The 18,620-nt window shown below is 41.2% G+C and overlaps 1 protein-coding gene across 1 annotated transcript in view; it reads left to right on the top strand.

The window, feature by feature from the left end:
* Nucleotides 1-18,620, top strand: part of adgrl1a (adhesion G protein-coupled receptor L1a) — a gene marked incomplete at its 5' end in the record, with an annotated part of 65,329 nt that overhangs the window by 17,767 nt on the left and 28,942 nt on the right. Inside the window, one exon of the mRNA XM_079457555.1 lies at nt 8,547-8,561. Within this exon, the coding sequence (XP_079313681.1) occupies nt 8,547-8,561 (15 nt within the window). The remainder of the gene's footprint in view (nt 1-8,546; nt 8,562-18,620) is intronic.

Raw genomic sequence — 18,620 nt, forward strand, 5'->3', positions numbered from 1 at the left:
GGCTTTACTCGGGTGTTGAGGAGAAGTTAATGGGTTTTACTGCGAGCAGGAAGGGGTTATTAACTCGAATCTATAATCCCGGGGTCACTTTCTCTGCTCTTCCCACAGGAAATCAAGAGGACGGACTAAAGCCCGCCAGTTCACTCTCTCCCGCTAATCTTCCCTTTCTCCTCCTTTAGCCTTGGCGTTTCGTTCCGCTTCGTTCTCATTCATAATCGCGCCGACATTTCGACATCCGGCTCATTTGTTTCACACGCACTTTCTGTATTTCCTTGTTTTTGATTTCCTTTCTCTTTTCGTTTACTTGCTGCATTCTCTCGCCTTCAATCTCTTTTCTTCTTCTGATGTGGCGCGCGCTCTCTTTTGCCTTTCTCTCTGTTCTTTTCTTTGACGTGCTTTAATTCCATCTCAGCATCACTTTCCTCTTTTCTTCTGTCTGGCTGTTTCTCTTTCTTTTGCAGGTTTTGGGACGTGTCTGGAAGGGCTCAGCGTTTATCTTTAAAGCTCTCCAACTCTCTCTCGCACACACACACACACACACATTCGTACGCATGCACACTCGGAAGTGAAAGGCACTCTTTGGTCACCTTTGCTCAGCGGCCTTAATCCTCATTCCAATTCTACGCAAACACATCAAAACACAGGGTGAATTACTCTGCCTCGCTTTGCTCAGAAGTACCCTCTCTCCCGAATACTTTCTCATGAGTATTTACAGATTTTTCGCGTTATTTAACTTTATGGCTTTTTCAACAGTATTTGATTATGTTGTTTCTCGGACATTTTGACAAATTTTCATTCTTTAGTTTTTATTACTTCCCCAATATCTTGTATTCTTTACTTCTGAGTTATTCCGACAGCGTTTTATTTAATCTTTGTTATTTTTTCCTTCATCATTTTGACAGCTTTCATCTTGGTTATTTCATTTCTTTGGTATTTTGTCAGGACTTATTACTATGTTTAGTTTTTTCATGACTTTCTCTTGACAGTAAACAAACTTGGATGTGACTTTGGTTCTCTCACGTTTGCTGCTTCTCTCTTTCCGTAACTAATCCTTTATATATATATATATATATATATACATACTGTATATATATATAAAGTAAATAAGATGTTCTCCAGCAGGTATCTTATTGTGGAAGGAGCAGTGTAAGTGAGAAAGGCAGGATAGTGTGTGGCTGCTAAGTAGGTGTGTTAGCATGACATATGTTGGCGAGCGTCGGGGGGTGAAACGCTAGCATGTCTCTTCATTTAGCTGTCACAAGCTTTCTTTCTCCGGTCGCTATCTCTAAGCCGGCGGTTGGAAATAGCTCACTACGCTGAGGTGAGCGGATGCATGATTAACTAGCTGCTGACTTGCATTTTAGCTCCTATTTTAAAAAACTTTGTTTACGGTCTTTGAAGAATAGAGAGGTGAGGAAAATTGGGACCTGATTCCTTCATGATGAAAAGTTCTCGCTGTCTGAAGTGACAAAAAAGAGCCAATTATCGGAATCCTCCGTCAGTCTCGTCTCCCCCGAGGGACCGCGCGCGGGCAAGGAAGGGATGCGCTTTCCTCCGCTCCTTTCCGGGCTCCACATGTTGTTGGCTAGCGTAGCGGAATAAATAGAAACAGGCCTCAATTATATCCAGACATTCACGCCCCTCAAGTGGCGAAGCAATTCGGCCATTTTTAATTACCGGGGGATGGCGGCGTCGCGTGGGCCTCTGTGGAGATTTGTCGAGATTAATTGAATTTACCGCGCCTAATTGCTCTGATAATGCCCCATCTTTCACGGCCGGCCGAGAACACCAGCCATGGCGTTATTGGCGTGTCTACCGTTAACATATGTCAGTTTGTTTGTTTATTTAATGCGCAATGAATTAGGGATAAGAGACGTTGCATTTAAGGACGTAGCTTGGCTTGCGCTGTTCCTGACTGTTTGTGTCTGAGCTCCACCGTCGCCATGATAACAGCCGCTCGAGACAGCGAGGAGACAGATTCAGCCAAACCGTTTTACAGCCTCACACACACAGCCGCTTGCACGCAACTGCAGGCGCAGCCAACGCATCAAATTCGTGTGCTGAGTGTCTGCAGGAGTCAAACTTTCTGGCCCTCATATCCAGAGATCAACGTCTCAGAGGAAATGACAAACAGGCAGCTCTGCTCCGAAATGTGCCCCATAAAGACAAACAGCAGGCCGCGCCTCAGTCGGCAGTGACTTTCCACGGCTTACTCAAACTCAGTACAGCCCGAGGCCGTGTTGGCCAAGCAACATTAATGCATTGGCAATCGCCGTAATGCGTCCTCGTTTGCTCTCGTGGCAGAAATCTGTTTAGTCAAGTCGGTTGGCATCTTTCCTGGTGTCCTCTGTCAGTGTGCATTATATAACAAGGTCTCACGCACTTGATACTTGTGCTAGCTTATCTGATAACCTCGCTCGGGTCAAGAAAAGGCATTTAGATGCATTTAAAGGCAGGGTATCACTCGTCAAAGAGAGCTGATGCAAATCAAGCTGTACGGTGTGTCAAGCGAAATATTCTCAGAGTTTCTGAGCTGTTCGCATGCGCAGACTCAGAATGAATTCTATGTCATTGCTCTTTTTTCTATCAATAGGTAGCTAGCCAGCTTTTTATGTTAAATAGGATTCACTGTTAAAGACACATTGAAACGCCTTGAAATGCACAACTGTTTGATGCGTTGACGTAAAATGAGTTTAGTTCATTTCATAGGATGGAATCTGATGAGAAGCTCCCTGAAGGCGTTGATGTATATTGTTAATTCTAAATACAGATTTTCCGATATTTAAAACTTGATTATAAATATTCTTAAAGGGCTAGTTCACCCCAAAATCATCTTCTCCGCAAAACCACAAAGCTAAAATTCAAGAAATAGTCACATACAGGCTTTGAATGATAGAGAGTGAATGTATGGTGACATTCAGTTTTATTTTTAAGTGAACTATTCCTTTAAGACCAACTTTTTTGCATTTTGATTTCATGGCCACTTTAAAAGTAATCTACATATTATGCCTTTGTTTTATTTTTATTTAAAGTTGAAGCTATTCTTTATTGTTACTAAGACTTGGTTGGGGGTACAATTACAATATTTATCAAGTCGAAATATGTAGAGAATGATTTATGATACTGATAACGTTGTTTTTTTCGATGGCTTGTCTGCGTTGTTCATGGTGTCTGAATCTTAAAAAGGAATTAGGCCGGATGAAATTAAAATTCTGTGCTTAATACAATTTGCTCAGAGTAATTTGTCTTGCGGGGTAGACTACCACTATCTGGCAAGCTTCGCTGGGGCTGTAAAACCTCTCCACCGCTGCAGTCCAGGCATTTCAGTTGGCTGTATAAAATTATGAATGTGTGTTTGACTGCACCGCACATCTGGATATACAATAGAGGCCTTTACTGTGCGTTCAGACTGCAAGCGACTGTGTCGCTACTCTCTCGCTACGAGGTCGTTCCTAGGTTTGTTTGCTCAAGTAACATGTATAAAAAAAAACCTGCAGTAAGAGAGACGGATGATGTGAGCTCTGCTGTTTTACTCCTATTGGTAGTCACTCCCAAAAGTCGCTCATCATTTGCATAAACTTGAACAAATCTCAACTTTGTCGCTAGACACGCCCACTTACTGTCGCGCATGTCGCACGGAAGTCACCGACACTCCTTTACAATGAATGACATTGTCTCACTTTGTCGCTGGCTGTCTGAACGGGGCGTTAGTGTGCACTTCATCATGTGATGAATTAAAGCTGCCGTCATCTCTAGACAGTATACACTTTACAATCTGCTTTATGTTATAGGGTTTTGTATAAAAGAATGAATATGTAATAAGCATAATGTATACATTTACATATAGACTTTTCAATAAGATGACGGTTACAGTTTGGGGTCTATTTGATTTGATCAAAACATTTTCAATAGAGGACATTTAAAGCTTGTTTAAAAGTTGAGATTGGCTAGTTTCATTTGAATATTTCAAGTTCACACAAGTTCCCCGAAAAAGCTTAAAAATATATAATAATAAAGTGCATAAATCGTTGATTGTCACTTCAGACATACGAGCTAAATGGTTCAAATACTGTTGTAGTGTTTAAAAGATGTTACACATTCTGCTTTAACTTGCCGAGCCGCAAAAGGATTGAATTCAGCCCAGTGCCGAGTAAATGAAGCGAACAAAAGACGCAGTCGCTTTGAATGCATCCCACATCCTGACTGCATTTGCTTGTTTTACTTTGGCCTTTTTTAAGAATGCAAGCGTGAGAGAACATTTCAGTCGCATTCCAGCCTAAACTCTTCAGGAGGTGTTAAAACAGTGGGAGTCAATATATAAGCACCAGGTGTTTCGCTTTAATTTGGTATTTTTGAAGGAGACGGAGAGTTTTGAAACCGCCGCAGTCATTAATATTTATGAGGCCCACATTATTTGCCATGAGTGCGGAGTGACAAGCACCAAGGGTTTGGCGCTGGATTCATCTTCACCTCTTAATGCGAGAAGCAGAAGAAGGCAGCGGAACGCATGCGCTCCTCAGGTGTGTTCATTAGCACCTCTTGTTATCACATGAGTAATTGAAAGGATTGTGGAGACCGCTGGGCTGAGGGGGCTCGAGGGCCACCGTACTCGTTCACCAAGCGCAGGAAAATAAACCAGGAAGCCATTAAAACAATCACAATTATGCCGCATGCACGAGCAGCTGGCGTGTTTTTAATGCGCGAGCGGTTATTTTAATTCGACTGTGGGTGCGCACGTGTTGTTTTCTCCACAGGTGGAAGACGAAACATCAATAAATCAAATAACGGTCTCTTTTCCTCTTGCCTCCCTCATCATCGCAGCTTTTTTCGAGGAAGAGTTCCTGCGTTATTAGTCACATATGCTTGTCATCTGCATTCTATCTTTATTCTACTTTTGTTCTCTCTCTCTCTCTCTCTCTCTCTCTCTCTCTGTGCCTCGAGGGGAAAAACACTTACTGTGTGATTCAGATCCAGGTCAGGAAGAGAGGCGGCACATATGCCACAGCTCCTCGCTTTAAAGTCTCATGGATGACCATTGTTGTGTCATCTGTAGAGATACGGAGAGAGCACATGTCCCCTATGCAAAGGCCGGTGGATTATCCCCTCGTGGGATTTCATCGCCCTTTTACTCTGGAGTTAAAATCGCACGAAGGCGGATGCCGGCATCAGGTCATTTTTGTGTAAAGTGAAGTTTGTGCTGCTATGTCACCCTTAGGATTGGAAATCGAGAACAGATTTTTATTTATAAGTCCATTTGCAACTGAATGTTTTATTTTAATGAGCGGTTGTTGAAGTGGATGTAATTTAATAACAAAACATTCACACGCCGTTTGCTGCAGTGCCATTCCACCCACTGCAAATCTACGTCACCACCTTAAAAGATTCTCACCCAGCACCCTTTTCAGCTGGCCTTTGGCGACCGCCCAGGGCCATAACACTAACAGCGTATGCGTGTCTGAATGTCTAAGATGCCTTCAAAAACCAAACAAGTGTCTCTGTGGCTTTTTTCCCCATCAATGCCTCCATCCATCTCTCCCCCGAGATTCTTCTCTTCAAAAACCCCAGCGTGTCTTTCAAGACACACAATGGGTCCCGGGGGGGAAACGCTCAGCTTCGAGCGCCACTTGCGCGTCGCCTGCTACAGGCAGACACATGTCGCTACCACGTTAGCAGTTCCCCGAGCGCTTGTGCGTGTCAGCTGCGGGTACAGGCTAACACTGCTAGCACATCCAGATCGGCGGGACAGACAAGCTGTCATTCACACTGACACACTGGCTGTCTGTCTGTCGTACACACTGAGGCTCTTCACACATACAAACACACACCATAACCGAAGCCCAGAATGACAGAGTAGCCGTAGAATGGGCAAACACGTAGGATTTCTGTTTTGAGTGCGAACATGAGTGAAAAGAACGGAAAGTGCTGCTGGAGAATCCAGCTCAAACCAGCATCAGATGATGCTTGTCTCACTTGCCGATGGCTTGATGAAGCTGTTTTTTTAGTCATCCATGTTGGTCAATACAGTAAATGTTTTGCTGGAAAACATAGTGGTCAGGCTCAGGATACTGGGATGTTAATCGGATATTTTATGTTATGCATGACCTGAGATTTACAGGAGTTAAAAAAAAGAAATGCATTTAGAATTTGGATTTATTTGTCTATTTTATTAATTCGTTGTTGCTACAGTAGGTTTATTTTTTTCCGTTTTAGTTCCGTGACAATAAAGTAAAACATATTTGTTGCTAAGACAATTTTCAGTGAGCTTGTCAACTACTGTATTTGATTTTAACGGAAATGTTTAAGTTGTTATGTAATATCATTTTATTCTCTTTAATAAACAAATAGTGGAAGTGTATTTGAAGGTGTGCGGTTACTGACACGTCCACCCTTTCGAGATTGCCCTGAATTGCATGTAAAACCAAACTTACTTTACTGTTTGACCAACTGTTGACTAACTATTTAATTTGCTCATCGTTTGATGTTGACCAATCAGACCTTTCGCATCTGAATGGGTTTTTACTGGCCAGAATCAGTTGTAAACTGGACCAGACCTTACTTTCTTTTTTCGATACCAATAAATGATGAGGGATTACAGTGTTTTAGATTAGTCAGCCATCACATAGCATGTGGTGTATAATTAGGTGGTTCCTGGCCAAACAAAATCATGAAGTATCTGAAATATCTTATAAACAGCACTATCCTGGTTAGAGCAGGAACCACCTGGACCACCTTGACTAAACCGGTGGGAAGTCTACCCCAAACTCTATTCTGGGCCTAACAAATGACAAGCAACAAGCCAGCCACCATGTTCCCAAAACCTGACCTGGTTTTCCAGCAGGATGGCCAAAATAAATGTTCCTCTCTTTTTCTCAGTCTTTTGTTCTTTCGAACTTCTCCCCTCGTTATAATGGCCTCTCTCCCCGGCTCTGCTTCACAGAAGTGTTCCTGCAGCCGAGCTGCATGGTCCTGCGGACTGAAATCAGTGATTGGCAGCTGGATCTTTATGGATTCAGCAAGTAGAAGCGATAAGTGGTCAAGCTCCACACTTGAGAAAGAGAGAGAACAGCTCGCTCGCCCGGTCCCAGCCAAGCCAGAACCAGCCCCTTCGGTTTCAGAAATCAATCTCTCTCTCTATCTCTCTCTCTCTCTTATTCCCTGTCTTTCTCTCTCTCTCTGTCATTACCCCATCAATCTTTTTCTTTTTTGAACTCTTTCATCCCCACAGCTCCGGAAGACTGCTGCACTTTTTAAAATATGTTCGGAATGGAATACTAGTGTACTGGACCTACTATTTTCAAAGATAGCATGTGAAATAGTGTGCAGTATGCAATGATGAACAATTCAATCAATAGCGTGTGACATCATTGCCACATGGCTTGCATTGTGCCGACCGTTTATCATCAAATCATATTATTTGACTTTCATTCATTTGGTTTTGTGGTCAAACATCGTCATTTTCAATCTGACTGACAAAAGGTGCTGTAAGGATTAATTTTGGTGTGCCACATACAAAATGTTCCTGACAGATATTATTGAAGTGGGTATCTTGAGAAATCACACCAGTGGCACACCTCGGCTCTATAAACATGTTAATAGTGTCAGGGGATGGCTTATGCTTAGCCATGAGTCAATCAGACAAGCTTTTTTACTCCGTTTAGGTTTGATGATATGGCTTTGGAGCGCAGGTTTTAGATTACTGTAATAGCACAGGTAAAACGGTTATGTAAATAAAGTGAGTGTTTTTCACTCCACTTGTAAATTTGCTTTCTGTAATTAGACATTTTTTACCGCATTTAAAAAAGATGTGAAATAAAACAGTAAAATTACCGTTTTTATACTGTGAGCATGTTCAGGTAGGCCAAGGTTTGGCTGGTTTGCATGGTCCAAGCAGACTTACAGCACCATTCAAAACCTGCGTTTGCACCCCTTCCGGTTCATTCATCACATTCAAGATCAGGCACATTGCATTATGGGATATAGTATTCCACGCAGTGTGCTCCAATCATGTACTGCTACATTTTCATGTAAAAATGTAGGCATGCTGTGAACAGTATACATATAGCATATGGCACAAAAAAGTAGACGCTGTATGGTAGTACGCCATTCCGAACATACCGTCTCTCTCGCAGCCATCCAGCGATGCAGAAGTTTGGAGAGTGGGATGCCGAGAGGATGAAGGGGAGCGGAGGGGGCGGAGTGCGTGTGACTGGGGGAAGCGTGACTGTGTCATATGACGATGAAACAGGAAGAGCGTAAACGGGTTTTGCAAAACTTTGTGAAAGCGTTTGAGGCCATTCTCCCCCTCATTACTCACACGAGTCATCCTCTCTGTAAAGCGTCAACATCACACTGACAGAATAACTTGATTTGAGAAAGGCTAGCCTTTTATTTAATCTCAATTTTCTCTTTTTTCCTGCACTTGTTTTTCTTTCATTCTCCTTACTCTCTCTCTTTCTCTCTCTTTCGCTCTTCCTTTTGCTCTCTCTCTCTCTCTCTCTCTCTCTCTCTCTCTTTCTGTCTGTCTCTTTTTTCCGATGCTTGAATAGAAGTGGACCAAAAAGGTAAAGACCACAATGAACATGAAAACCACAGCCCGCCCTCTTCCCCTTCCTCTTCCGTTTCCTCTCCTCCCCTCATCCCCCTCTCCTAACCCAGCACCCTGTGTAGTGCTCATGTTTGATGTTTTTATCCCTCCCTCCCTCTCTCTCGTTCTATTTCTCTATCTCTCTCTCTCTGGCTTATAACCGATACTCCTTCCAGATTTCGTTCTTGTTTCAGATAACACCAACACACGCCATCATGCGCACAGTCTCCTGCATACATGCACTAATCCCCGCGCTCAGAAGGACATCATGCATGCGCCTCAAACACGCTTGCGCGCACTCATGCACTCAACGCTCACTTCTGGAAAACGGCACCAGAACCTCCACCAGCTGTCCTGCTAAAAGTTCCAATTAAGTCTATTTGAGAAATTAATAACCATCCTTTAATCTGATCACTTCTACCCCAAGGGAAACAATCTCTCCAACTAAATGCGGCACATGCACGCTCTCTCTCTCTTTCTCTCTCTCTCTTTCTGTTTCTCTCAAACACACACTCGCACGAGCCACTTTACGTCGAGCGCTTCCCCGCTCCACTTTTCTGTTGGACAGGAGGTCATTTCTCCTTGTATCGGTACAGTGTTGAATCATAACCCATATCTTCCATCTGTGCAATTCCACCCTTTCCCGTGCGACATCACTTATTCATCCTTCTATTGTTTGCGATTAATTTTGTATCCGTCCTTCCAGATCCAATGCGACTCCTCCATACTGTTAAAACCCCTCTCTCTCACTTTATCTCCTTTCATTTTCTCTCAATCCCTCTTATTTTGTCTTCCTTCCTTCAGGAGATCCCCTTTGATTTCTCTGTGTGTTATTTTGGATAGAGTAACGATTTGTAGAGCTGGTTACTGGCCAACCCCCTGCCAAATTCTCTTTCCCATTTCCAGGTGCTTCAGTATCTCCCTTTACAAGATTTCTCTTTTATGAGCTTTCTCTCTGCGGCCATGTCTAGGGCTGGGAACTGTGAACTGGTTTGGTTCAGACATTAGCAAAAAATGATGGAAACAAATTGTTTTATTGATGTTTGGCTCTGTCAGGATTTATTTGGCGATGTGATAAAGCATGCCGTACACAGTAAAAAAATGTATTTCTCTGAGTTTTTATTTTGCAGTGTGAATTAAATGTGATGAGAGAACAACAAAACTATACAAAAACAATAAATAGGCAACACGTCTTCAATGGTTTCTTACAGTGTGACCAATGTAGTCCGACTCATATTATTCTAATGAAATTGTTCGTGTTTAAGTAAATTACTAAATGTAATTCTCATTTTAACCTGAGGAGGCCGCCATTTTCTTTTTCGATGACGTAAACTGGTTGCACGCGCCGCTAGGCAGCCAAACTAAACACAGACACACTAACCAGTTCTTCAGTAAATATAATGTTCTAGATATAATATATATATAATGCTCAATAAAAAAGAACGAAAATAAAGACGCTATTTGGTGTATTTTCATACATTTCAATATTGTTTGTCAGATACAATACAAACATGCATATTAATAACCAAAATCATTTCGCATGTTTTATGTACTCGATGTTTTAGCCATTATACAATACATTTGATCCAGATTTTGACCTTTTCATGTTTATTTATTGGCTTGTGTCAAGAGGACATACCGCCCCCTACCACCCCTCTGTGTTTATATATCTGATCTTATGTTTTACGTGTCATATTTTACTGTTATATATGGAAAACGTGTGTGCTTTGCTGTTGTGAAAGAGAACAGGTTTAGGTTGCGACCATTTGACATCACAGATTTTGATGCAAAAAAATGGCGGCCTCCAAGTAAATATATTTTTTCAAAGTTTATGAATACCGTGACAGTTACACAGTTTTTAATTTCACAATTATAAAGTCAATGCCATTGTTCGTACATTAAGCCATACATCGCTCTATACCAAAGGATCATTTGAAAAGATCGTTGTTGCTGTTAACTTTTGACACATTCGTGAATGTACACCGAACTGTTACTGCCGGGACATTTCCACACCTCTGATCATGACGCCGAACAAAACCAAACGTGATTGGTTGCTTTAGCTTTCAGACATAAGGCCTCTTGGGCGGGCCTTGGCCACAGAAATGGAGTTCCCAGACCGTCCATATTTTTGTCTACCAAGTTATTTCAGACATTTAAGCATACACCTTGGGATTCAAATATTCGTCAGATCATTAGAAACATTTTAGTCAAGCGTTTCCAAACTTTAGATGGGTAGCTACTATATAATTATGTTTATTTATGTTAAAATTATATTACATGAATATATCTAAACATAATAAACTTTAAAACATTTGTTTTTATATTGAACTGACCAAAACAGGAACGTTTGTTAAACTTGGACTTGGGTTTAATTCCCATCCCTAGCCATGACTCATTCTTTTTCATCTCTGTTCTTCTCTTGGCTGACGTGCTTCCAAATTCTCATGTGCTCATCAGAAACAGCCGCAGGTTTTCTGAGCCTCAGATCGCCTTATTTCAGTCGTCCTTCCTCGGGTGCCTCCTCTCCAAGTTGTCATGTGCCAGTGGCATCATTCTGTATTTTAATTCTCTTTTTTGTTGTCTGGTTTTGGACACCGCTCAGTGGCGTCTGTGGCAGGCGCTCCCTCCGTGCATGTCCGGTGGGGAGGGGACGGCGGCAGTTGGCATCTCTGTGAGATGGCTGCTTTGTGAGGCAGAGCCAGGTCCACTCGCGTGGCCTCTCTCTGTGGTGCCAATCAGCTCGCAGCCTGATTCACTTGAGCCAGCCAATCACGGGGATGCCGTACTTGATCCTTGTGCCAGTCTCGGAGTATTCGGCTTCAAACTTTTACGAGACTTGAACGATGCTGGAACCGGGCGTAATATAGCCTCCTGTCATGTACTGCTGGGTATGTTGTAAAGGCTCTGTTCCAAACCCTTGCGAGCTGCCACGCGGTCTGCTGTCTACATTAGCGGCTTCCTATTTAAGCAGCCTCCGTAGGGTTTCTTCCAAAGCCGCTTTAAGGCATCATATGCGCATCTGACGTGAAGGCCAATTTGAAGGGCAGCATTGCATGTGACGATGCCAAAGCATCGCAGTGTTTATGAATCTAATATCTACTAAATCTAAAATGTAAATTTTATGATTAGAGTTAATCGAGTCTAATTTGGCTTTAATATATTTGTAGTAATATAAAATCAAAGATGTCACTCCATCACTTTTGGCAACTACTGCAGCTCACTAGGCTTTAGAACAGAAATGGAAACTGATCCGAATCAGCAACTCAGCCAGTTTTATTCATTTCATACAAACGTGCCCTCCTCACAAGAAATCTGTAGAATGCTCACAACTTTTTACCGTGGAGTTTGAAATGGACATTTTGCTAAGGGTTCAGACAAACAGTCTCTGTTCATAGTTGACCAATTCTATTTTGTAAACATCCTTAAAAGAAGACATGTTTTCTTAAAAGGAATTGTTATTCATCAGTATTCATCCTCATGTCATTTCAACTCTCCATGAATTTATTTCTTCTGCAGAACGCAAAAGAAGATATTCTGAACAGTGTTGGTAACCAAACAACACTGACCCCTATTGACTTTATACATTATACTGTATGGACACAAAACCACCATCTTCTGTTGTGTTCCACTGAAGAAAGAGTCACATTCGGGTATGGGAATAAATAAATGATAACAGTTTAGCTCATTTTTGGCTAAACTACACACAAAAAGATTTCTTTCTTTCAGATAAATAAATAAATAAATGTGCGCTGTTTGTATGAAAAAGGATAAACAAGAATTGTTTTACCAAAATTGTCACAAAAATGTGTAGGATCTCTCTGAAATCAAGGCGTATATGCTTGTAATGCATACACCTTTGTGAAACAGAAAGGTTCTTCAGATGTTAAAGGTTCTTCATGGAACCAAACAGTCCTTCATTGCACCTAAGAGACTTTTGAATCACCTTTTTTTAGAGTGTAATTTGCACATGCAAAAATCTCAGCCAGCTCTTTTACATCCAGCGCATGTAGCGTCCATAGGGATCGTGGAAATTGTTGCAAAGGATTCTGGGATTGCCTTGTATAGTTCCCTTGTAATTTGGCCAAAACGAGATGTCCTGCTGTTTGAGGCAGCCTGTGCATTGGACGCGTGCCCGCGATGTCTAAAAATGCCCAGTAAGGGTTTGGGACAGAACAGTCGTGCCCATCCTCTTCTCTTTCCCTGTACATGTGTATTCCTGAATGAACTATTTACAAGCGTGTGTGTGACTGTTTGTGCACCCTGTTCTGTCTCTGTTGTTGTTGGAATGTCTTGTGGGAATGAACACTAAACCTGTTCTTCGCCCTGCACCTCTTCCACTCCGCTGATGCCGACATCGCTTTACACATCCACGATGTCAGACCTCCATTTTGTTCCCTCCCCATGGTGCCATTGGCGAGTGTTGTGTTGAGTTCCGACCTACATTTCAGGCTGTTCTTACCTGCAATCTTACCGCAGCGGACAGCCGGCCCCCTCCATCCCACCCCGCTGCTTTATCTCTTCTCTCTTGCCCCGCTGCTAATTATTTCTTCTGTCCTCAATCTATTTCATTAACCGTTAACAATTATTTTCATTAACAACTTTGTGGCGACCGCCCACCCGCCGGGTCTTTGTTTATTAACACTGAATGGTTTAAGGATCGATTCACTGTCAGATTGTGGAATCTTGGGAAGTGCCTCCGTGCTGTTGTGCTCAGGACACACAACACACATTCACAATCTTTCTTTTATTCTCATCTGGGCCTGGCTTGAAGCAGATAAACACGTTAAGCATAATTCACACGTGGCTCGGCTGGGCGGTATAGATAGATGGGAGATAGGAGACTGCGTGTGTGTATGTGTATACAGTACATGTGTGTGTGTAATGTTAAAGTTAAAGAGCCGAAGCATACGCAGGTGGTCACGAATTTCAAGAGGACTCGAATACAGATAGGTCGCTCTGGACAGGCAGCGCTGCCGGGAGAACCGGCCCGGGCGGGCGACTTGATCAGGAGAGAGAAATGGAGTTGTATGGCGCCGTTCAGAGCGAGCACACATCCCTCGGGTGCAAAGTCACTATGACAGCCACGCTAACCGAGCGTAGTGAGTCGTAATACAAGTCAAAGCCGGCGAAGATGAAACTTTTAAACACACGTACATACCGTCAAATTTATGTATGGCCTTGGTGGCTGCCTGTTTTTATTAGTGCTGTTTGCCAAGGCAAGCATCACTGTTATTGTTGCTTGTATGTTGAGATTTGAACACGCCATAAAATCTTATATCAAACTTTGTTGCATTTATCTTTCTTCAACATTTACAAATGACATCATTATGTGTTATAAAAGTGGCGGAGATGGCTGAGGACTCTTGTTAGGGACATTAAGGTTTTTAAACCAAACATACGTAATATCTCACTATATTTGTATATGACAAGTTCTATAAGTTCTATTCTATTACTTGGATAAAAGATGGAAGCCATCAACACTTCTAAAAATGTAGTCATGAATTTTACTTCACTATGTATCATCTGTTGCACATTTGGATGTCTTTTGTAAATAATATGCAAGGTTATACAAGTACAATATATTTATTATCATCTTTCCATATACAGAACATGGTTAGGAAATTGTGTGGAAGCCCACCTAAACATACCGTACTATACTGTAATATCTACTATCGTATATTTGCTGTAGTACACTATAGTATTCTGTAGTATTAACTAGAGTAAATTGATCAATTCAAGTATACTTAGTATACTATTTCTTATAGTAATATTCAAAAACACTGTGGTATCTAGAAATTTAATTTGGTAAATACTATAGTATATTACAATTTTGTCATGTGGGAGTGCACATAATTCACACAAAGCCCTTACAAACAGGTTATAAATGTTGAGACTTTATTATGTAAATATATTTTTACTACCAGATAATTTACTCCACCCTATTTCCAGCACTGGCTTTAACTTTTGTAAATGATAAATGTACATAGAAGGATGAACTTCAGTCATATCTGGGAATAAAACGTTACAAGAATAAAGTTCCAAGTTGTATTTGTCACACCTTCTGTAATGCTGTGTTCACACCATGAGCGAATTGAATTATTACATAACGTACTACGGCTTGATGTGCATTTGCGCCGGTCGTTGCGAACTGACGCCAATAACACCCGATATTCGCCTCACATCGCGCCGACTGTCGAAAATTTCAACTCGAGTGGGAAATTGGCACGACGAGCTAATCGAGAAGTCTGGTTTGACACGTTAGGACACTCCCTGTCATGGGATGTTTTTGCATCACACGATACGAATTAAAGTAATCGCATGAATAAAAAAAGAAATGTTAGAAAATGTAAAAGGTAAAGATTAAGACTTGTAGTAAACCATTTAAACTGAATTATACTGGTCTATCAGGTTCACCAGACAGTGTCCTGAACCCACCCTAGTCAAAAATAGCGGCTCAGCAGATCAACTAACACTGATTTTATCATTTTACTTGGGTCAGAACTACCTAGCAACCGCACAGAACACGCTAGCAATCATTTAGACGTGTGTTAAAAGGCACTCACAGTATCTTAGCAACCACACGGCAAGGCTAATATTCTGCATTCGTACATTGAGAGTGCATATATGGGTGTGTGATAATATATGGGTGTACTGTAGATGTGTTTGTGCCTTTGTCAAGGGTGAGTGTGTTTGCTTTGTATCTGTGTGCGTTTGTAATTGGACTAAACATAGCACCTGTTTTCTGTTTTACCGCTAACCCCTTCCTGTTCAGGACGCAATCTGGGAGACTCCTAGTCAGATTAACCCAATCCTAATTCTCATTCACAGGAATAACCTTTGACCCTTCGCCTTCTTCGACCCTCTCTCTTCACTTTTAACAACACAGCAACACCTACAATCTCTGTCTCTCTCTCTCTCTCACACACACCACACACATGCATTCAAACAAACAGCAGTTTTTCTAGGATGCTGAGTTCAACACGGAGCTCTGCCCCCTGTTGGCAGCACTTTGTACCTGCCAGTAACAGGTGTAGGATTCAATTAAAGCAGTATGTTCTCAGCAGTCAAGCCAGACAGTTAGACGGTGTAGTGGGAAGGCCTGGAGGAGCCCTGACAGTATGCTCACATGCCATTGCAGAACACAGACAGCCAGCTCACACACACGTGTAAGAGTCAATGTAGAACGTATTTCTCCTTCAGTTTTCTGCTTTAACACAGCTTCTTTTGGTTCTCACATTTATTTTAGTGTCCACAATGATTGTTAACCATTATTTGAGTTTCATAATTCACGTGACACTGCTTCCAGAGTGGTCTTACATAGCTCAGGAGACTTAAAAAATGAAAATGCCTATTTTTTCATGAAATATTGCAGCGTTTAGTGTAAATGGTTTAATGCGGGTCATTCTATTTCTTACATCCGTGTACCCTGATAATATTTAGTTAAAATCTGAAAATGCACTTCCGTCCTGTAGGGACTATTCATCTTAAAGAAGTAGTTCGCTTTCTAAATACATTTTCATGATAATCTACTCACCCCCATGTCATCCAAGATATTTATGTTTTCTTTCTTTGGTCGAAAATAAATGAAGGTTTTTGATGGAAACATTCCAGGATTTTTCTCCATATAGTGGACTTCAATTGACTCCAAATGGTTAAAGGTCAAGATTACAGTTTCAGTGCAGCATTTGTGTTCATAAAGCATATACATTTTTGATTTTTAAATGAACAATCTTTTCACTAGATAAGAACCTTATCCATCGTCTTGTATTGTTTAAAGCCCTTTGAAGCTGCACTGAAACTGTAATTTTGACCTTCAACCGTTTGGAGTCCATTGAAGTCCACTATAAAAAGAAAAATCCTGGAATGTTTTCATCAAAAACCTTAATTTCTTTTCGACTTAAACCATCCGTTATCTCATCCCCTTCAAGTAAAAACTTCCAGTTCACAGGGACTTTAAAGGGATAGTTCACACTAAAATGAAAGTTCTGCCATCATTTATTCGCCATCAAGTCATTTAAAACCTGTTTGACTTTCTTCGGTGCATAACACAGTAAAAGATATTATGAAGCCTTTCAATGTATGGATACACTGAGGACGTTTCTCAAAATATATTTTTTTGTGTTCTTCGTTTTGAACCTCATGAATAAATTATGAATGTATTCTTATTTCATATTATCATTCTCAACGTTTAAGGTGGCACCCATTGGCTTGCACTGGTTTTGTGTCTACACAATAGAAGCGAATGGGTACCTCCGTTGTTCGGCTACCAACATTCTTGAAAATATCTTCTTTTGTGTTCCGCAGAAGAAAGAAAGTCATCCAGGTTTGAAATGACAGGAGGATGAGTAAATGATGAGGGAATTTTTTGTCGATTTATCCCTTTATAGAGAGATTTCTTTGGGTATGTTGGGCAGGAAATGTAAAAACCCTCTTCCACTTCATTTCCTTGCTGTCTATGGGAGGCAGTTCAGCTACTGTGGTGATCTCATGCATGAATTTTCTTTCCTACTTGTGGTGAAATGAAAACAAGAATCATTTTAATGATGATACGGTGTATAAGAACAACTCAGTAGAGCAGAGAAGCTCATTAGCACATTGAACGCCAGCATTTGGAGACTCAGCAGTGGTTTCATTGAGGTGGAGGTGTTGATTCAGGTCTTACTCAGGGCTTGAACGCAGCAGGGTGTTGGTTTCAGTCCCAGGTAAGTGCGGCTTACCGGGATGTTGTTTTGCGTCCTTAAAATAAGGAGGCGGTGAGGGTGTAGTGACCTCATCCTGTTTTAGATTGGCAAGGATAATTGCACTTTCTTTGCGGGTGTCAGTTTTTCAGTTTTGGTAGACCTGTGTTATAAAAATCCTGCTTTTAGAAAGAGCGAAAGAGATACAGCACAATATACATGAGGGATCTGAGCTGGCAGAGAGCACAGGTCAGTTTTAATGAATCCTCCCAGGTCACTGTGTGTGTGGAGGCCCTGGGGGTGTGTGGGAGTGTGTGTTTCTGTGAAATTATCAGACACACACACAATGCCTCTGGAAGGAACCAACCGCATCGAAGGGTCCCTCCTAGTAAAAAAAATAAGAGCTAAAAAGTTTGAAGAAATTGTTTTTTGTTTTAGTGACTGTTAAATCCTGTATAAATCTAAAAAGACAACAGCAGTAATGATGCTACAAAAAGGTCACAATATTAAACATTTTCTCTCACTAACAACACTAACTTGTGGTTGAAAACCCTTTACAATAAGGTTGTATTTGGTAACTTTATTAAATGCATTCGCTAACATTAAATAATAATGAACAATATCGTTTCACAGCATTTATTCATCTTTGGTAATGTTAGTAAATTCAATGCAATTGTTCATGTTGCTTTAACTAATGTTAACAGATACAACATATAATGTATTTGTAAATGCTGAAATGAACTTGATCCAACATTAATGAATGCTTTAGAAATATTGGTAGCAAATGCAATAATTAATAAAAACAAATTGAACCTCGCTGTAAAGTGTTACCCAAAGTGCTATATCATAAATCTAATGCTATATCATATACACAAGTGAAATAGGTTTTATTTTAAGTTGAGACGATTATCGTTTTAAGCATGCAATCCTTCACGTTTCAAATAATGTTTCACCTCAGGACATAAAAGTGGCCAAAGTTGAAGAAAAGTAGAAGTTACATAAATGAACATTTTCAATGTAATGCATCAATGAAGTCTCTCAGCTAAATGCCTGTGGTACCCAGAGATCTTGCTCTATAATCCTTTTCACAGCACACATACAGTACATTCCCATCCCTATTTAGAGCCTCTGTAATTATAATATTCACCATAATAGGCCTTTCGTCTCTTCCTTAATAGCATCAGGAAAGTGAGAAACTCTGGGCATTGAAAGTGAGAGAGAGAAGGACACAGTCTTTATCTTAAATTAGAGCACACTGAGCTGCTTGTGGACAGCAGTCGCTTGAGCGATGACAAGGCAGCAGCCGGTGTGTGTGTGTGTGTGTCGAGCAGGGCCTTGGACAGCCTGCCGGGAGCTTT

This window comes from Barbatula barbatula (assembly GCF_947034865.1).
Source record: "Barbatula barbatula genome assembly, chromosome: 5".
NCBI classification, from domain to species: Eukaryota; Metazoa; Chordata; class Actinopteri; order Cypriniformes; family Nemacheilidae; genus Barbatula; species Barbatula barbatula.